Source organism: Dasypus novemcinctus, chromosome 10 (assembly GCF_030445035.2).
Source record: "Dasypus novemcinctus isolate mDasNov1 chromosome 10, mDasNov1.1.hap2, whole genome shotgun sequence".
Classification (NCBI taxonomy): domain Eukaryota; kingdom Metazoa; phylum Chordata; class Mammalia; order Cingulata; family Dasypodidae; genus Dasypus; species Dasypus novemcinctus.
The window spans coordinates 75,214,362-75,233,838 of record NC_080682.1 but is presented as its reverse complement, the minus strand read 5'-3'; the positions used below and the strand labels follow the sequence as shown (position 1 = coordinate 75,233,838).

The 19,477-nt window shown below is 39.1% G+C and overlaps 1 protein-coding gene across 1 annotated transcript in view; it reads left to right on the top strand.

Moving 5' to 3' along the window:
* The window catches only part of LOC101441375 (L-lactate dehydrogenase A-like 6A), a 50,473-nt gene that overhangs the window by 1,275 nt on the left and 29,721 nt on the right, over positions 1-19,477 (top strand). The window contains exons 3-4 of the mRNA XM_058305655.2: positions 4,889-5,006; positions 6,203-6,376. Coding sequence (XP_058161638.1) covers positions 4,889-5,006; positions 6,203-6,376 — 292 coding nt within the window. The remainder of the gene's footprint in view (positions 1-4,888; positions 5,007-6,202; positions 6,377-19,477) is intronic.

Genomic DNA, 19,477 nt, shown 5'->3' with positions numbered 1-19,477 from the left:
TTTCTAAGATTACTCTGATCTGAGCCTGTAAATATCTAGTAAATAATAAGTCTTTGTGCTATACTTTGCTTTCATTAATGGAATAACTATAAAAATTATCTAAGCCACCTTTTTATGGCTTTTAGTCCTGGTATGATTCATTAGGTTTAAAGGATGGGCCCTGGCCTTAATATCTAGATGACATAAGCGTCCTTAGGGAACTAAGAGCAGCAGCTGCCAACTGTTGCTCCTCCCAATCACATGAATTACCCAATTTTATCCTACCAACTTTGATGTCTCTGTCAGCATGTTCTCAAGTTCTCATTGCTTATGAAGAATATACATACCTGAAAATCAACACATTTGTTTTTAATACCAATAATTATAATAATATGCTTTATATACATTATCACAACAACCTTAAAGAGTAAATATAAGATCTATTTTATTGAGGAGAAAAAAGGTCCAGATTATCTCAAAAATCATAAATGGACAAATATGTACAGATAATTTGTATAGAAAAACTTGAATTAAAAATAGTTGATCATATCTGCTTTGAAGGGCCTTTCTGGAACAGATTGAGCCCTATCCCCTCCCACAAACTCTAGAACTTAAATTCTATTATGTTTTAAATATTATAAACTATGATGCACCACACCCCCTCAGGGTAAGGCTAACTTTAATCTGTCCCTCTTAGGGCAACTTCTTTTATCTGAAGAGTCGGTGATATCTTTAAAGCTTCTTGCTGTGTGTCCTGCTGTGGCCCACTGGGTGGACTGGGGGAGAGTGTGGGCTACAATGTGGACCACTGTCCATGTGCTGCAGCGGTTCTCCAGAATGTATTCGCCGGGTGCAGGGGATGTGCCACAGTGATGGAAGAGTTTGTTGATGTGGAAGGGGTGGGGTTGGTGGGGTGGGGAGTAAATGGGGACCTCATGTTTTTTGAATGTAACATTTAAAAGAAAATAAAGAAGGAAAAAAAAGGAAAAAAGGATTGGGGTGGGGAATGGGGAGTGGGGTATATGGGAACAACTTATGTTTTTTAATGTAATGTTTTGTGTGATCTATTAATTTTATAAAAGACAATTAAAATAAAATTTAAAAAAGGCTCCTTGCTGTTAAAGAAGGCATTCTCATGGGAATGCTTCAGTAATTTAACATTAGGAATTTATTGTATAAATATAGTAGAAAAATAGCAATGTCTTTGGAAATCACTGAATTATATTTTAATACATAAACTTTTCTAGAATGTAAGCTCCAGGAGAGAAGGGATATTTGGATATTTCTTTCTTTGAGTGTTGTATTCCTAGAGTCTAGAACAATGCCTGATGTAACAGACATTTAGTAGTTGAATGAAAGAATTGCTAAAAGTTAAATGCCTATTAAAAGGGGAAAAGCACTGGATAGTCAATACAAAGGTTGGATAATTTTACTCACCTTTGTTTTTATAAATAAGGAAACGAAGGCTCAGAAAGATTGAATTACAATGTATTTTTATAGACTTTTATTTTTTAGAATAGTTTTATACTGACAGAAAAATTGAGAAGATAGTACAGAGAGTTCCCATATACCCCACACCCAGTTATTAATATCTTAAAATAGAAAGGTACATTTGTTACAGTTAATGAACCAATAGTAATACATTATCATTAACCGAAGTCCACGCCTTATTCAGATTTCCTTTGTTTTTCCCTAATGTCCTTTTTCTGTTTCAGGTTCCATTCAGGAATATTACAATACTTTTAGTTATCATGTCTCCTTGGCTCTGGGAGGGTTTCTCAAACTTTCCTTGTTTGCGATGACTTTGACAGTTATGAGGAAAGCTGGTCAAGAATTTTGTAACATGTCCTCCTGTTGGAATTGGCTTGGTTATTTTTCATGGCTTGACGAGGGTTATGGGTTTTGGGAAGAAAGACCACAGAGGTGAAAGGCCATTTTTTGTTTGTTTTCTTTATTAGAGAAGTTGTGGGTTTAAACTGCCACTTTCATCACATTATATCCAGGGTACAAACTATCAACATGAATTACCATTGTAGATGTTGACCTTGATTACGTGGGCAAATTAGTATGTGTCAAGATTCTCCACTGTAAAGTTACTCCCCCTCCCCCCCCCCTTTCCATAATGTCCTTTTTGGAAAGAAGTCCCTGTGCATAGCCCATGCCTAAGAAGTAGGGGCTATGCTCCCCCTCCTTGATGGGGGAGTATCTATATAAATTATTTGAAATTCTTTGCACAGATTTGTCACTTTTCCCCACATTAATTTTTTCAGTCATTTGTTTATATCAGTATGGACTCATGGATATTTATTTAATACTTTCTGTTATAACTCTTTATTTTGTTGCTCAAATTGTTCTAGTTTTGACTATTGGGAGCTCTTTCATTGGCTTCTGTATCCCTTTGACATACCCTCATCAACTTAGAGTTTTTTGTTGTCCTTACTTCCTGGCAATACAAGATACTTCAGATTTATCTTATATATTTCCTGCCCCAGTCCTAGAATTAGCCTTTTTTTCAAGAAGCCCTGGTTCCTTTTATTGGAGAATGGTATTAGAAACCAAGATCTGGGTGCTATGTGTGCTCATTGCTCTTGGGGTTAGAATATATTTTTAAAAACATCTTTAAATACAATTTTATCATTATTGTATTATTAATTCTCCTTATTACTCCAATCTCTATATATAATTAAGAATATCCAGAAAGCACTGACATCTCATTAAGCGATACTCCTTTCCTTGTGATACAGCGTAGACTTCTAGGCTAATCAGTTATAATGTTCTAAATATAAAGTTTTTGGCTTTGGAGTTCCATTAATTAGAATAAGGTAGGGGGAGTGGAGGTGGCTCAAGTGATTAGGTGCCTCCCTCCCACGTGGGAGATACTGGGTTTGGTTCCTGGTGCCTCATAAAAAAAGAAGAGCCGTAAACAACAAGGGGGGGCAGAAATAAAAAAAAGATTAAGGTAGAATGATCTGACAATATAAGTTGGACATGTGCTTAAATTGTAGATACTTGACTATTAGTATAAGTACAGAGTCGGTTTTTTTTTTGGTCAGGGACATTTTTAATATATAATAAAGTTAAAAGAATATATAGGTTTTTTAATTTATTTGAAAAGATGATTCTTGCGTAAGGCTCAAAAATAAGAGTAATATAAAAAGATATAGGAAGCGGACTTGGCCCAGTGGATAGGGCGTCTGCCTACCACATGGGAGGTCCACGGTTCAAACCCCAGGCCTCCTTAACCTGTGTGGAGCTGGCCCACGCGCAGTGCTGATGTGTGCAAGGAGTGCCCTGCCACGCAGGGGTGTCCCCCACATAGGGGAGCCCCACGCGCAAGGAGTGTGCCCTGTAAGGAGAGCCGCCCAGTGCGAAAGAAAGTGCAGCGTGCCCAGGAATGGTGCCACACACATGGAGAGCTGACACAGCAAGATGACGCAACAAAAAGAGACACAGATTGCCGGTGCCGCTGATAAGGATAGAAGTGGTCACAGAAGAACACGCAGCGACTGGACACAGAGAACAGACAACGGCGGGGGGGGGGGGGGGGGGGGAAGGGGAGAGAAAGAAATAAAAAATCTTTGAAAAAAAAAAAAGATATGCATGGAGAAGTCATACTGTCATATAGTTTCCATCTACCCTTTCCCTCAACATCCCCCAAGGTGACAATTTAAATTAGTTTTTTGTGAATCCTCTAGTATTTCTTTGCAAATACATATATATTTCCCCTCCTTTCTTACATATAAAGTAGTTTGCTAGAAATATATAGTACTGATTGAATAGTTTTTGCAGGTAATAGTATCATATTAATGGAACTGTAATTTTAGAGTTGGAAGGGGCCTTACATTTTTTATTTTTAAAGATTTATTATTTTTTACTTTATTTTTATTTATCCCCCTCCCCCAGATGGTTTTCCTAGTCTGCTTACTTTCTCCAGGAGGCTATGGGAACTGAATCCAGGACCTCCTACATGTGAGGTGAATGCCCAGCAGCCTGAGCCACACCTGCTTCCCAAGGGCTGCAGCCTGTGGTGTCTGCTTGTCTTCTTTAGGAGGCACTGGTACCTGAACCTGAACCTCCCATGTGGTAGGCGGATGCCCAGCTGGTTGAGCCACATCTGCTTTCCCTTAAATTTTAATCTATCATTTATTTAAAAACTTATATTGAGCTCCTATGTGCCAGGTAGATGCTAAGCACCAGGTGGGTGGAAATGAATAAGACTTCCTGTTTTCAAGGAGCTCATAATCTAGTAAGGTGTTCTTTCTACAGAATCTCTGCTTTATAACTGTGCAGCCTCAGCTTAAATTGAAGAGGTGTTCACCTTCTTCAGAGACTGTTCTACTTATTTAACATTTTGTTTTCTTGATTGAAGTGAAAGCTTTCCTCTTTGTAACTTGTATCTTCTCTAGTTTGGACTTTTATTTTTTTTTTCTTTTTTTTTTTTTAGTATTATCTTTTTTTTTTTTTTTAATTTTTTTATTTTTTATTGACTTTGTAATAATATTACATTAAAAATATATATGTGAGGTCCCATTCAACCCCACCCCCCCCACCCCCCCTCTCCCCCCCCCCCAACAACACTCGTTCCCATCATCATGACACATCCATTGGATTTGGTAAGTACATCTTTGGGCACCTCTGCACCTCATATACATTGGTTCACATCATGGCCCATACTCTCCTCTATTCCATCAAGTGGGCCCTGTGAGGATTTACAATGTCCGGTGATTACCTCTAGTTTGGACTTTTATATCATGATGAAATATTAAACACCTCTATTATGTCTACTTTGAGTCTAATAGTTCACAAACTGGGTATAGATGAGCAATATAATAATATAATAATTTTCTTTTTGTTTTCCAATTAATTAAGGGGTTCTCTCCCTCACCCCCTTTTGACTAATATCTTTTAGGGCTTGAGTGATGAACTTGCCTTTGTGGATGTGGATGAAGGTAAACTGAAGGGGGAGATGATGGATCTTCAACATGGCAGCCTTTTCATGAAAATGCCAAATATTGTTTCCAGCAAAGGTAATGACAAAATTAAATACTATAAATGTTCTAATACTACATGAACAAAGATTTAAGAGAATCATATCTTTTTTTTAAAAAAAAGATTTATTTATTTAATTAATTCCCCCCCCCCCCCCCCCGCCCCCAGTTGTCTGTTCTCTGTGTCTATTTGCTGCGTCTTGTTTCTTTGTCCGCTTCTGTTGTCGTTAGCGGCACGGGAAGTGTGGGCGGTGCCATTCCTGGGCAGCCTGCACTTTCTTTTGCGCTGGGTGGCTCCTTACGGGGCACACTCCTTGTGCGTGGGGCTACCCGGGGGACACCCCTGTGTGGCAGGGCACTCCTTGCGCATCAGCACTGCGCATGGGCCAGCTCCACACGGGTCAAGGAGGCCTGGGGTTTGAATCGTGGACTTCCCAGTGGTAGACGGATGCCCTAACCACTGGGCCAAGTCGGTTTCCCAAGAGAATCATATCTTTATTCCCCTTTATGAAGACTCCCTCAGGACTTCCCCAGTTCTTATAGAGTTGATTACTTCCTATTTTATACTTTCATAATATGTTGTCCAGATTTTTTTTAAGATTTGTCACATTAGATACATTTTATTTGTTTACAAGGTTTCCTACAGCACAGACTGAGCTCCTTGAGAGCAGCAGTAATAGTAGTCTTCATTATAGCATTTATTAATTGATTGCCCATTGCATTCAGGACACTGAGCTAAGCGCTTTACATGTATTAGTTAATCCTCAGCACAACTCTGTGATGTTTTACAGATGATGTAGCTGCAAACTGAAGTTCAATAAAGATGATGGTGTAGAGGATAGAATTCAGTTCCATTTGACTCTAAAGCCTATACTCTTTTACTACTAACACCCAGGAGATAATGATTTGAACAAATGAATGAGCCAAAATCTCCCTGTTCAAGGTTCTTTTCACACCACATCTGTCTCTAAATAAATATTCCCATTTGCCAGACTAATCTACATTTTGACCTCTTCCTCTAACAAGTACAGAAGGCATGTGAGGAGGATCTTTTAAATGTACAAGGAAAATTTAGTACTAATCTGAAATGAAGAATACTGTGGCCATAGTAGAAGATCTAAGAGAATCCATACTGGTAAACATAGCTTGGTGACTGAGGAGAACAGGGTATATGTACTGTTGTTTTTTTCAGTCGTTTTCTTTTGTAATCTATTTTCTATTTAATCTTTCCCCAGATTACCGTGTCACTGCAAACTCCAACCTAGTGATTATCACAGCAGGTGTACGCCAGGAAAAGGGAGAAACACGCCTTAATTTAGTCCAGCGAAATGTGTCCATCTTTAAAGCAATCATTCCCAGTATTACCCAGTATAGTCCCAGCTGCAAACTGATTGTTGTTTCCAATCCAGGTCAGCCTTATTTTGACTGTTCAGTAAAGAATTTTTTTTGGGGGTGGGTTCAATAACTTTGTAGAAAAAATTTTTAGCAAGTGTTCTAACTTACTGATATAACTCCAGAACCTCTGCATGCCTTGTTAATAAGTAACATGTTTTTTGCCCAGAAGATTTCTGTAAACCCTAGTCTATATGAAAGAACAATCTACTCAATCATATAACTTCAAGGTTTACATTCTCAAGGCTGTCATATCTGAATTATCAGTCTTCCAGATTACTTTGTGAGCAGAAGTAGCACTATAGTTTATTACCTAACTCTTTACTTTTGTACTAGACTTTTCACTAGGGCATGCACATGGGACAAATTCAAGATACACCGTGGAGAAAAAATGTGCGGGACTACTGATAGATTATGTGTAGTGAGGGATAGGGAGGTATCAAAAATAATTTCTAGATTTCTCCCTTGGACGACTGTTTGGATGGTGGTTCCATTTTTCTGGTTAAGGATGTTTTTGAAGGGTGTTACAGTAAGGGAAGTAGTTGGGGGTGTTGGGTTTAGAGAAGAAAACCAAGATTTTAAAAATGGGTATTGTATGAGTCAGCCAAAGGGGTGCTAATGCAAAATACCAGAACTTGACTGGTTTATATAAAGGGTGTTTATTTGGGGTAGGAGCTTACAGATACCAGCCATAAAGCACAAGTTACTTCCCTCACCAAAGTCTATTTTCATGTGTTGGAGCAGGATGGCTGCCGATTTCTGCAAGGGTTCAGGCTTCCTGGCTTCCTCTCTTCCCAGGGCTTCTTTCCAGATTTAGGGTTCCTCTTTTTCAGACTACAAACATAATCCAGTATCTATTTTTGGAATTCAGAACCATATCAAACTGCTACAAGTATGTTACATTTAAAATATCTGAAAAGACATTTAAGAGAAAGTGTCAGGCAGGCAGCTGATTATGAGTCTGGAGGTCAGAAAAGTCTTAGCTGGGATATTAAGTTATTTTACTCTATTTTCAAATCATTTTAAATAGTTTTTCTCTGGGTGTCCCAAAATTGAGTATATAATTAAGTTTCTTTGTTCATTTTAATTTTGATTTTTAGGATCTGCTACTTAAATTTTGTTTCATAATTTATAAAATATTTATATGGCTCCAACATCAGATCTAGAGAATAAGAATTATTCAGAGAAGTTGAGCTTCTATCCCTGGCCCCCTACCCTATATATCCTCCTTCCCTTTTTAGGTAACTAATTACAATTTTCTATTTTATGGTTTATAGTTTATTCTTCTTATGCTTTTCTGCACCTTGTTTTTTTTAAATTAAATTTAATATGTCCTGAAGATCATCCCTAACAGTATAGAGACATTAATTTCTCACTTATTTCACAGGACATACTTCATTTAGTGGATGTATTTATTTATGCACTCAGTCCATTGTTGATGGATATTTTCAATCTTTTACAAATACACGTAGTCCTGTTTTCGACCCTAGTGAATCTAAGGGATGAAGTCCTAGGATTGGATTACTGGGTCAAAGGGTAAATGCTTACATAATTTTTCTAGGTATTTGGGAACTTGGGTTTTAATTTTCACTCAACATTATATTTCTAATTTTTTTCATACTAATGTAGCTGTCTTTGTTGTTCATTTTTCACTGTTTATAATATTCCATTTTATAGATCTATTTTAATTTATCAGTCTCCTGTTCATTGGCATTTGGGCTTTTCCATTTTCTTGCATTATGAATTATGCTGCTCTGAAAAATGTTGTACGTAATCTAGGGTACATATGTATAGGAGTTTTCCAAAGGAAATACTGAGGAGTGAAATTGTTAGGTTGTAAAATATGAATGTATTCAGCCTAAGAAAATAATACCAAATTAATTTCCAAAGCGCTTGTAACTTTATACTCCTTTGGTGATGTATGAGTTTCATTCCTTCCATATCTTCTCTTGGAGATATTGTCAAATATTTTAATTTTTCACATTCTGGAAGTGGTAAACTAGCATCTTGCGGTTTTCATATATATGTTGGCCACCTTCTGTTAAATGCCCTTTAGATTGTTCACTGCTATTGCACAGAAACGCTATGGATTTTTGAATGTTAATGAACCCCAGCACTTTGCTGAATGTATTTATTAGCTCTAGTAGCTTTGTTGTGGATTTTTAAAGGATCTTTTACATATAGGATCACATCATCTGCAAATAGGAAAGGTTTTACTTCTTCCTTTTCAATTTGGATGCCTTTTACTGCTTTTCTTGCCTAATTGCTCTGACTAGAACTTCCAATAAATTGTTGAATACCAGAGGTGACAGTGAGCATCCTTGTCTTGTTTCTGATCTTGGAGGGAAAGCTTTGAGTTTTCCACCATTGAATATCATGAACTATATGCTCATTATCATGTTGAAGAAGATTCTTTCTATTCCTAGTTTTCTAAGTGTTTTGGGGTTCTGGATTTTGCCAAATGCTTTTTCTGAATCAATTGAGATGATCATGTGTTTTATTTTCTGTCATCTGTTAATGTGATATATTATATTTTTAATTGTTTTTTTTCCAGTTTTTTTATTGTCTTTTTTTTTTAAAGATATATAGATCACAAAAAATGTTACATTAAAAAAATGTAAGGTTGTGGCCTGCTGCAGAACCTGAACTTGTACATCCCCACCGCTACATGAGAGACTCTTATAGAATTGCATGCTATGGACAGATATCTCTTGTTGGTTCTGTTTCTCTAGAGAATCCTGACTAATACACTCCCTGTTTTTGTTTCCTGGGATGCTCAAGCAAATACCAATGCAATGATTTGGCTTAAAAAAAAATGTAAGAGGTTGCCATATACCTTACCCGCACCCCCCCGCATCAGCAACCTCTTTCATCATTGTGGCACATTCAATGCATTTGGTGAATACATTTTGGAGCACTGCTGCACCACATGGATTATAGTTTACATTATATTTTACACTTTCCACCAGTCCATTCGGTGGGTTATGATAGGATATATAATATCCAGCATCTGTCCCTGCAGTATCATTTAGGACAACTCCAAGTCCTGAAAATGCCCCCACGTCACATCTCTTCTTCCCTCTTCCTGCCTTCAGCAACTACCATGGCCACTGTCTTCACATCAATGATACAATTTCTTCCATTGCTAGAGTCACAATAATTCTATAGTAAAATACCAGTAAATCCACTCTAATCCATATTTCATTCCTCCATCCTGTGGACGCTGTGATGGTCATGTCCACTCCACTTCTAAATTGAGAGGGGGCTTAGATCACACATGGCTGATGGATGCGATTCTCCTGCTTGCAGTTTTGTAGGCACCCTTGGTTCCCTGGTCTGGTGGTTGACCATCTTCATCTCTCTGTTAGGTGACCTGGGTAAGTCCAACGAACTGGAGAGTAGGTGTTGCAACTCTGCTGAGGCTCAGGGCCCAGCTGGCACATGGCCAGTCCAGAGATTCAGGTCTCCTGAATATATACTAACCCCAGCGTCTATGACCGGTTCAGTAAAAGTGACAGAAGAGGCATGTGTAGAAAAGTCACATCTGAGTTCAGCTCCATCACATTCAGGAGCACAAATTCCAAAGGAGGGCCCACTGACACGGCACTGAATTCCAGAGTCATCTGTTGTGACCGTAGAACCTAATTTTATGTTGAACTACCGTTGCATACCTGGGATAAATCCTACTTGGTCATGGTGTATAATTCCTTTAATATGCTGTAAGAAATGGTTTGCTAGTGATTTGTTGAGGATTTTTGTATCTATTTTTTCTCTTTTTCTGTGCATTTGTTTTAGTTGCATCTATATTAATAAGACTTACTGGTCTGTAGTTTGCTTTGCCTGTGGTATCTTTATTTGGTTTTAGTATTAGGGTGATGTTGGCCTCATAGAAATTTAGTTAGGAAGTGTTCTCTACTTTTCAATTTTTTGTAAGAGTTTGAGCAGGATTAGTGTTAATTCTTCTAGGAATGTTCTGTAAAATTCCCCTGTAAAATCATCTGGTTCTGGGCTTTTCTTTGTTGGGAGGTGTTTTTTTTCCCCCAGAGAGGGGGGCATGACTATTATGCTGAAGTTTATTGGGATGTTTGTGATCCAGGTGATCTAAAGTGGCAGAAAGAGCTCTCAAAAGCTAACTATAATCATGCCAAGCTGACGCTTCCCCAGTAATACATATATTTGACATTGATTCCACATTTATTCTTTGAATTTATGCAGAAAACTCATTGCATCTACACTTCTCAGGCACAATGTTTTTTTATTTTTAAAATTATTTTAATTTTTAAAGAAGCTTTAGATTACATAAATGTTACATAAAAAATATAAGGGCTTCCCATATGCCACACTCCCTTCTCCCTCCCCCACTTTCCCACATCAACAACATTCTGCATTAGTGTGGTACATTTGTGACAGTTGATAAACACATATTGAAACATTGCTGCTAATGGTGGACTACAGTTTACATTATACTTTACACCCTGTCCACAATTTTGTAGATTATGACAGAATGTACAATGGCCTGTACCCATCCCTGCATGTCATGCAGGACAAATCCAGTGTCCCGAAAATGCCCCCATATTACACACATTCTTCCCTCTCCCATCCCTCAGAATCTCTGGTGGTCACTGCTTTTATAGCAATGATAAAAGTTCTTTCATTGCTATAATAATAATAAATCTATAGTAGAATAATAATAAGTCCATTGTTCATTCCCCAATCTGAGAACTTTGGGATGGTGATACCCACTCTGCTTCAAATTGAGAGGGAGCTTAGATTCCATGGGGCAGATGGATGAAACTATCTTGATTGCAGTTGTAGACACTCTGTTCTTTAGGATGGTCATTGTCTATCATCATCTTCTTATTAATACAATGAACTGGAATGTAGGTGTTGTAACTCTGCTGAAATTCAGGGCTCAACTGGCACATAGACAGATCAAAGATTTAAGTCTCTGGGACATATATTTATCAATTATAGTACTAATTATAGGTAAAATTAGTAAAAGGGCAGAAGAGCCAGGTGTAGAGAACCTATAAAAGAGTCTAATTCTGTTACACTGGGGAGCATAAATTCCAAAGTAAGGCTCACTGACAGGGTGCTGAATTCCTTAGCTGTCTGCCCTGCTCTCTTTAACAGTTATAGGTCTTTGGAGAGCTTCAACTTGTTCTTGAGTCATTATTGTTTGTGTGTTTCTCAGAATTTGTCCATTCATCTAGTTTAGATATTTTGTTTGTATACAGTTGTTCACAGTATCCACTTAGTTTTTTTTTAAGATTGATTTTATTTTTTTATTCTGCCTACCCTGTGTTGTTTGTGCTCTCTGTGTTCATTTGTTGTGCACTCTCTGTGTCTGCTTGTCTTCTCTTTAGGAGGCACCTGGAACCAAACCTGGGACCTCCCATGTGGGAGACAGGTGCTCAAACACTTGAGCCACCTCTGCTCCCTGCTCTGCTGTGTCTCTCATTGTGTTTCCTCTTTGTGTCTCCTTGTTACATCATCTTATTGTGTCAGCTCATTGCTTCAGCCCATCGTGCCAGCTTGCTGTCTTGTTCATCTTCTCTAGGAGGCACTAGGAACTGAACCTGGGACCTCCCATGTGGTAGGTGGTTGCCCAAATGCTTGAGCCACGTCTGCTTCCCTATAGTTCTTTTTTAAAATAATTAATTAACTTTTGAAAAATTTATTTATTCCCCCCCTTTGCAGCTTGCTAGCTGTTTGCTCTCTGTGTCCATTCGCTGTGCATTCTTCTGTGTCTGCTTGTCTCCCTTTGTTGCATCATCTTGCTGCTCCAGCTCTCCGCGGGCACGGGCTGTCAGCTCTTTGCAGGCACAAGGCCAGCTTGCCTTCACAAGGAGGCACTGGGATGCAAACCTAGTGCCTCCCGTATGGTAGATGGGAGCCCAATAAATTGAGCCACAGCCACTTCCCTCCCTATACTTCTTTTTATTTCAGTATGGTTGATAGTAATGATCCCTTTCATGATTCTGATTTTAGTTTAATTTTGTCCTCACTTTTTCTTTGTCAGTTTAGCTAAGGTTTGTCACTTTTACTGATTTTTGCAAAGAACCCAACTTTTGTTTTTTTTAATTCTCTGTGTTGTGTTTTTATTTTGTTTCACTTATCTCTGCTCTGATTTTTATTTCCTTCCTTCTGCTTGCTCTGTGTTTAGTTTGCTCTTCTTTTCTAGATTCTCTGGTTGTGAGGTTAGTTCTCTCATTTGAGATCTTTTTCCTCTCTTTCTCTATTTTTATTTTTTTTGTCCTTCAATTTTTATTTTAGTAACATATGTATGACCTAAAATGTCCCTTTTTGACCACACTCACATATATAACTCAGTGCTGTTAATTATACAGTGTTGTGTTACCATCACCAACATCCATTTCCAAAACTTTACAATCAACTCAAATAAAAATGCTGTACAAATTAAGTACTAACTACCCATTCTCTACTACCACCCAGCCCCTGGTAACCTATATTCTAGATTCTAACTCTGTGAGTTTGTGTATTCTATTTATTTCATATCAGTGAGATCATACAACATTTGTCTTTTTGTGTCTGCCGTATTTCCCTGAAAAAGAGGTCTTCAAGTTTCATCCATGTTGTTGCATGAACCAGAACTTCATTCCGTTTTAATGCTGAATAATCATTGTATGTATATACCACATTTTGTTTATCCATTCTTTGGTCAATGGACCCTTGGGCAGCTTATATCTTTTGGCAAATATGAATAGCCACTGGAAACATTGGTATGAAAATATCTGCCACTGGGAACATTGCTGTTCAAATATCAGTTCAAATCCCTGCTTTCAATTGTTTTAAATATATACCTACTGGAGGGATTGGTGGGTCATATGTAATTCTTTCTTAGCTTTCTGAGGAACTGCCAAACTGCCTTCCACATTCATCAGCAATAAATGTTTTTGTTTCTCTACATCCTTTCCAACACATATAATTTTTATTAATCATAGCCATTCTAACGGTTGTGAACTAGAATTTTGTGGTTTTGATTTACATTCCCCTAATGATGCTGAGCTTCTTTTCATGTGCTTTTAATGTCATTTGTATTTCCTCTTTGGTGAAATAGCTATTAAAATTTTTGCCCATTTCTAAATTGGGTTGTTTGTATTGTTGAGTTGTAAGGTTTCTTTATACAGTCTGAATATTAAACCCTTATTTGGTACTTGGTTTCCAAGTATTTTCTCCTATTGAGTAGGCTGTCTTTTTACTTTCCTGATAAAGTCCTTTGATGTACAAAAGTTTTTAATTTGAGGCGATCCCATTTATCTACTTTTTCTTATGTTGCTTGTACTTTGGGTGTAAAGTCTAAGAAACCATTGCCTAACCCAAGGTTTTGAAGATGTTTCCCTGTGTTTTCTTATTGGAGTTTAATAGTCCTGGTTCTTATAAGTAGATCTTTGATCCAGTTGAGTTAACCTTTGTATATGGTGTGAGCTAGGGATCCTCCTTCATTCTTTTGCATATGGATATCCAGTTCTTGGAGCACCATTTGTTGAAGAGACTATTGTTTCCCAATTTAGTGGACTTGGCAGCATCGTCAAAAAATCAGTTAGCCATAGATCTGAGGTTCTGTTCTGAATTCTCAGTTGAATTCCATTGGTCTGTGTATCGTTCCTTATGCCAGTACCATGCTGTTTTGACTGCTGTAGCTTTGTAGTAAGCTTTAAAGTTGGGAAATGTGAGTCCTCCAACTTCCTCCTTTTTCAAGATAATTTTGGTTATTTGGGGCACTTTACCTTTCTAGATAAATTCAATGATTGACTTTTCCATTTCTGCAAAGTAGACTTTTGGAATTTTGATTGAGATTGCATTGAATATTTAAATCTTTTTGGGTAGAACTGACATTTTAACAATATTTAGTCTTCCAATCTGTGAGAATGGAATGTCCTTCCATTTATTTAGATCTTTGCTTTATTTTAGCAAAGTTTTGCAGTTTTCTGTGTATAAGTCTTTTACATCCTTGGTTAAGTTTATTCGTGGATATTCTATTCTTTTAGTTGGAATTCTTTTCTTGATTTCTTCCTCAAAATGCTCACTACTAGTGTATTGATGCGCAACTCATTTTTGCATGTTGATCTTGTATCCAGCCACTTTCATGAATTTGTTTATTAGCTCTAGTATTTTCTCTCCAGATATTTTTTTGACATTCTGTGTATAGGATGTTGTCATCTGGCAATAGGGAAAGTTAACTACTTCTTCCTTTCCAAATTGGATGCCTTTTATTTCTTTTTCTTGCCTAACTGTTCTGCCTAGAACTTCCAGTACAGTTTGTTTTTGTGTGCATGTTAAGTCTTCTCTTTGTCACTTCGTTCTTATTCTATTTTCTTGTTGGCTAAGTTCCCTTGAAGGAAAATATTAGGGCCAGAGAAAGCAAAAGGGGTAAGAAAAGAAAAATATAATACTAGCATTGATAGTGAATATTAACAGAAGAACCATGAGAGATCTAGGAGAATGGATATTGAACTCATGTAAGCTGTATAGAGTTATAACTGTAAAAAAGTAGAGTACTTATAATGAGATAGTAAACTGAATATGGGGAGGAATATAGTATGAATTAAAAGACCAATGTGGTCAGGAGAGAGGGAAAGAGAAAAGAAAGGACAATAATATAAAGAGTGAATAAAATATAGAAAACAGAATAGAGATATTAGCGATAAAAAGTCAGAAATATTGGGGGCTAAACAAAGAGAAGTGGAATGTAAGAGAAACAATAAATAATGGAGGATAGAAAGATGTACAGGAAAGGGGATGGCATTGGTAGCCAAAATCAGTACACACAGAAAAGAGGAAATTGAGACTGAGGAAGCAAATAAGAAATGTTGCTGCAGGACCTAATATAAAAGAAGGAAAAAAAAAAAGGGGGGGGGGGGGGAAGCATGAAAAAGAGAAAGGAAAAAAAAAAAGGTCCATGGAGGGATAAAGAGGAAGGAAAAACAAGAAAACAAACCAGCAAAAAAGACCAGATAAGGCCGCAGGCAAGGAATCCTCTTTGTAATTGAATAAACTGCTTAGGGGGAAGTGAACTTGGCCCAGTGGTTAGGGCATCCGTCTACCACATGGGAGGTCCATGGTTCAAACCCTGGGTCTCCTTGACCCGTGTGGAGCTGGCCCACGTGCAGTGCTGATGGGCGCAAGGAGTGCCCTGCCATGCAGGGGAGCCCCACGCACAAGGAGTGCGCCCTGTAGGGAGAGCTGCCCAGCGCGAAAGAAAGTGCAGCCTGCCCAGGAATGGTGCTGCACACATGGAGAGCTGACACAACAAGGTGACGTAACAAAAAAAAGAAATACAGATTCCCAGTGCTGCTGATAAGTTTAGAAGTGGTCACAGAAGAACATACAGCGAAAGGACATAGAGGGCAGACAACTGGGGGAGGGGGGAGGGGGAAGGGGAGAGGAAAAAAAATGAGATAAACTGCTTAGGACTCTGACCTTTCCCCTTTCTCCCTTCCTCACTTCCCTCTCTCCCAGGGCAGTAGGAAGGCTGTGTGAGGGCTCCTGTAGGAGATTCAAATGGGTCCCTGATGAACCAACTCACCTCAGAAAATAATGTCTCTTAATTTCTTGAGAAAGAGCACCTACCCCTTGCCAGGAACCCTAAATATGCTATTGGAAGCCTGCAAAGTACGTCCTCCTGTCCCTCTCCCTTAGGTGTGCTACAGGGGGGCTAGTTAATTTTCTGACTCCACATTTTCCCAGACCAAGTTTCCTATCCCAGGGCATTTAGGTAAATCAGGCTCTCTCAGCATATTTGCCTCTTCTCTCTTCCTATGCTCTCCCCAAGTCAGCTGATATGCTCCTCCAAACTCAATAAAAGAGGGGGACCAGAAATTTGAACCTGCACTCTTTGGGCTCTTCTGCCCCTCCCACCTAAACCCTCCCACTCCTGGAGTTAGTCTGGGAACAGGAGGGCTAGGGCAATGCCGGATTTCTGGGAGTGCTGGACTCGGGAAACAGAGGCCCGGGAGAATGTGGACTCCGGGTACGTTGGTCTGTGAAATGTGGGTTGGGGAGTTCAGAGAACATGGGTTTGGGGTTCACGCGTTTGGGGAACACAGGACTTGGGAATGCTGCCGTGCGACCCTCAGGGAGTGCTGTGGCCCTAAGTCCTAGGGGGAAGGGATTTACCTTCCCACGGCTTCCAAGTTCAGTGTTAGAAACCGGCAATTTTACCTTGAGCAAGCACTAATTTTGTTGCAGCCTTTCTAGGTTGATGTCCAGACACCTCCTCCTTTGTAGGCTCCTGAAACAGCCTACTCCGGCAGGATTCCATCACCACTCAGCCAGTCCTTTGCAGGAGAGATGACATTGGTGTCTTCCAGTACAATTTGAGTAACAATGATGACATTAGGCATCTTTCTCTTGCTTCACATCTTAGAGGGGAAGCTTTCAGTCTTTCATCATTGAGTATATTGTCAGCTGTGATTGTTTCATATATGCTCTTTATCATGTTGAGGAGTTTCCCTTTTATTCCTAGTACTGTGAGTGTTTTATTTTTTCATCAAGAAAGGATGCTGGATTTTGTCAAATGCCCTTTCTGCATCAATTCCGATCCCCTTCATTCTATTAATATGGTATATCATATTAATTGATTTTCTTAGTTGAACCAACCTTGCATACCAGGGATAAATTCCACTTAATCATGGTGTGTAATTCTTTTAGTATGCTATTAGATTGGGTTTGCTAGTATTTTTGTTGAGGATTTTTTGTTGAGGATTTTTACATCTGATTTCTAAGAGAGCTTTGTGGTTTTCTTTTCTCATAGTACCTTTATGTGGCTTTATTATGAGGGTGGGTGATGTAGGCCTTGTAGAATGAATTAGTGAGTATTCTCTCCTCTTTATTTTTATGGCAGAGTTTGAGCAGAATTGGAGTTAGGTCTTCTTGGAATGTTTTGTAAAATTCCCCTTTGAAGCTCTCTGGTCCTGGGCTTTTCTTTGCAGGGAGGTTTTTGATGACTGCTTCAATCTCTTACTGGTAATTGGTTTATTGAGATCTTCTATTTCTTTGGGAGTCAGTGTAGGTAGTTTTTGTGTTTCTCAGAATTTGTTCATTTCATCTAGGTTTTCTAATTTATTGGAATACTGTTGTCATGGTATCCTATTGTAGTCCTTTTTATTTCAGAGGGTTGATAGTAATGCCTCCCTTTTCATTTCTGATTTTCATTATTTGTGTCCTCTCTTTCTGTCATTCTAGTTTTTTGGTTCCTTTTTATGATTTCTCTTTACTGAAATTCTTTTTTTTTGTTCATCTCTTGTTTTCCTGATTTCCTTTAGTTATTTTTCATGTTTACCTTTAGCTCTTTGGAGGGTATTTAAGACAATTAAAACAATTATTTTCTTTAATGTTCAAAATCTGCCTGTTCTCATTGATGGTTTCTCATGCCTTCTTTTGCTCCTTTGTATGGGCCATTGTTTCCTGTTTATTTTATTGGTAATCGTTTGTGAAACATTGGACATTTTAATATTTTGATGGGTTATCTCTGGAATTTAGTAACTAAAATTACTGTTCTTTTAAGCTTGTATCCTTAAGCTTGTATCCAGCTACTGTTGTAACAGAGATATCCTTGAATTCTAGAAGCTAACCAAAAAACCCTAAAGAACCATAAACCAGCCAACTAAACAAAAAACACCTTTCCCTGTCTTTGCAGATTGGCCTGTGCAAGTGCTTTCCTTCAGAGCTTTTTGTCCTAACTAAGAGTTTAGAGAACAGTCTGAAGCAAAAGTGTGGGGCCCTCCAGATTTTTTCTGCTTATGTGTCTTGTCCTGGACTTATATATTGTGTATATATCCTCATCTTCCCCTAGGAAATAGTCTGTCTTCCAAGTCCTCAATGTTACATTGCATATCCTTTGCTCCAGGTAGACACAACTTTAAAGCTCTACCACAGTGTTCCAGCATTCCTCAAAACCACCTCCACACACAGGGCAAGCTCTGGGATGGGAAGCTCGCAACAAGTGTTCTAGTCTTTAAGGCTGCCACCAGGGAAGCAGACTTGGCCCAGTGGTTAGGGCGTCTGTCTACCACATGGGAGGTCCGCGGTTCAAACCCCGGGCCTCCTTGACCCATGTGGAGCTGGCCCATGCACAGTGCTGATGCGCGCAAGGAGTGCCCTGCCACACAGGAGTGCCCTGCCACACAGGGGTGTCCCCGCGCAGGGGAGCCCGACGTGCAAGGAGTGCATACCCAGCGCGAAAGAAAGTGTAGCTTGCCCGGGAATGGTGCCACACACACGGAGAGGTGACACAACAAGATGACGCAACAAAGAGAAATACAGATTCCCGTGCCACTGACAACAACAGAAGCGGACAAAGAAGATGACACAGCAAATAGACTCAGAGAACAGATAACTGGGGTGGGGGGGAGATAAAAAATAAAATAAATAAATCTTTTAAAAAAAAAGGCTGCCACCAGATGTGTGTTACATACCTACGTGCATGTTAGTATGTATAGAAGGGTTATGCTGCTGCCTTCCAGGGACCCTCACTGAGAATATGGTCTGGTTCTGCATCAAACCAGTGAGGGACAGGGGAAGAGCCAAAAAGGTACCATGTACTTTACAGTTTTTTTTTTTTTCTTGGTATCCAGGCTTGAGGATTGAATCTGGGACCCCATATGTGGGAAACCAACGCTCAACCACTGAGCTACATTGCCTTCCCTGAATTGGTTTTCTTGTTTGTTTTGCCTGTTGTTTGTTTTTGTTTTTTCAGTAGGCACCAGAAACCAAACCAGGACCTTCCATGTGGGAGGCGGGTGCTTAACCCCTTGAGCCATATCTGCTTTCCCTACTGTTTTTTGTTTTTTTGTTTTTTTTTTAAGATTTATTTATTTATTTAATTCCCCCCTCCTCCCCTGGTTGTCTGTTCTTGGTGTCTGTTTGCTGCAGTCTTGTTTCTTTGTCCGCTTCTGTTGTCATCAGCAGCACAGGAAGTGTGGGCAGCGCCCATTCCTGGGCAGGCTGCACTTTCTTTCACGCTGGGCGGCTTTCCTCATGGGCGCACTCCTTGCGCGTGGGGCTCCCCCACACGGGGGACACCCTTGCGTGGCACGGCACTCCTTGCGCGCATCAGCACTGCGCATGGCCAGCTCCACACGGGTCAAGGAGGC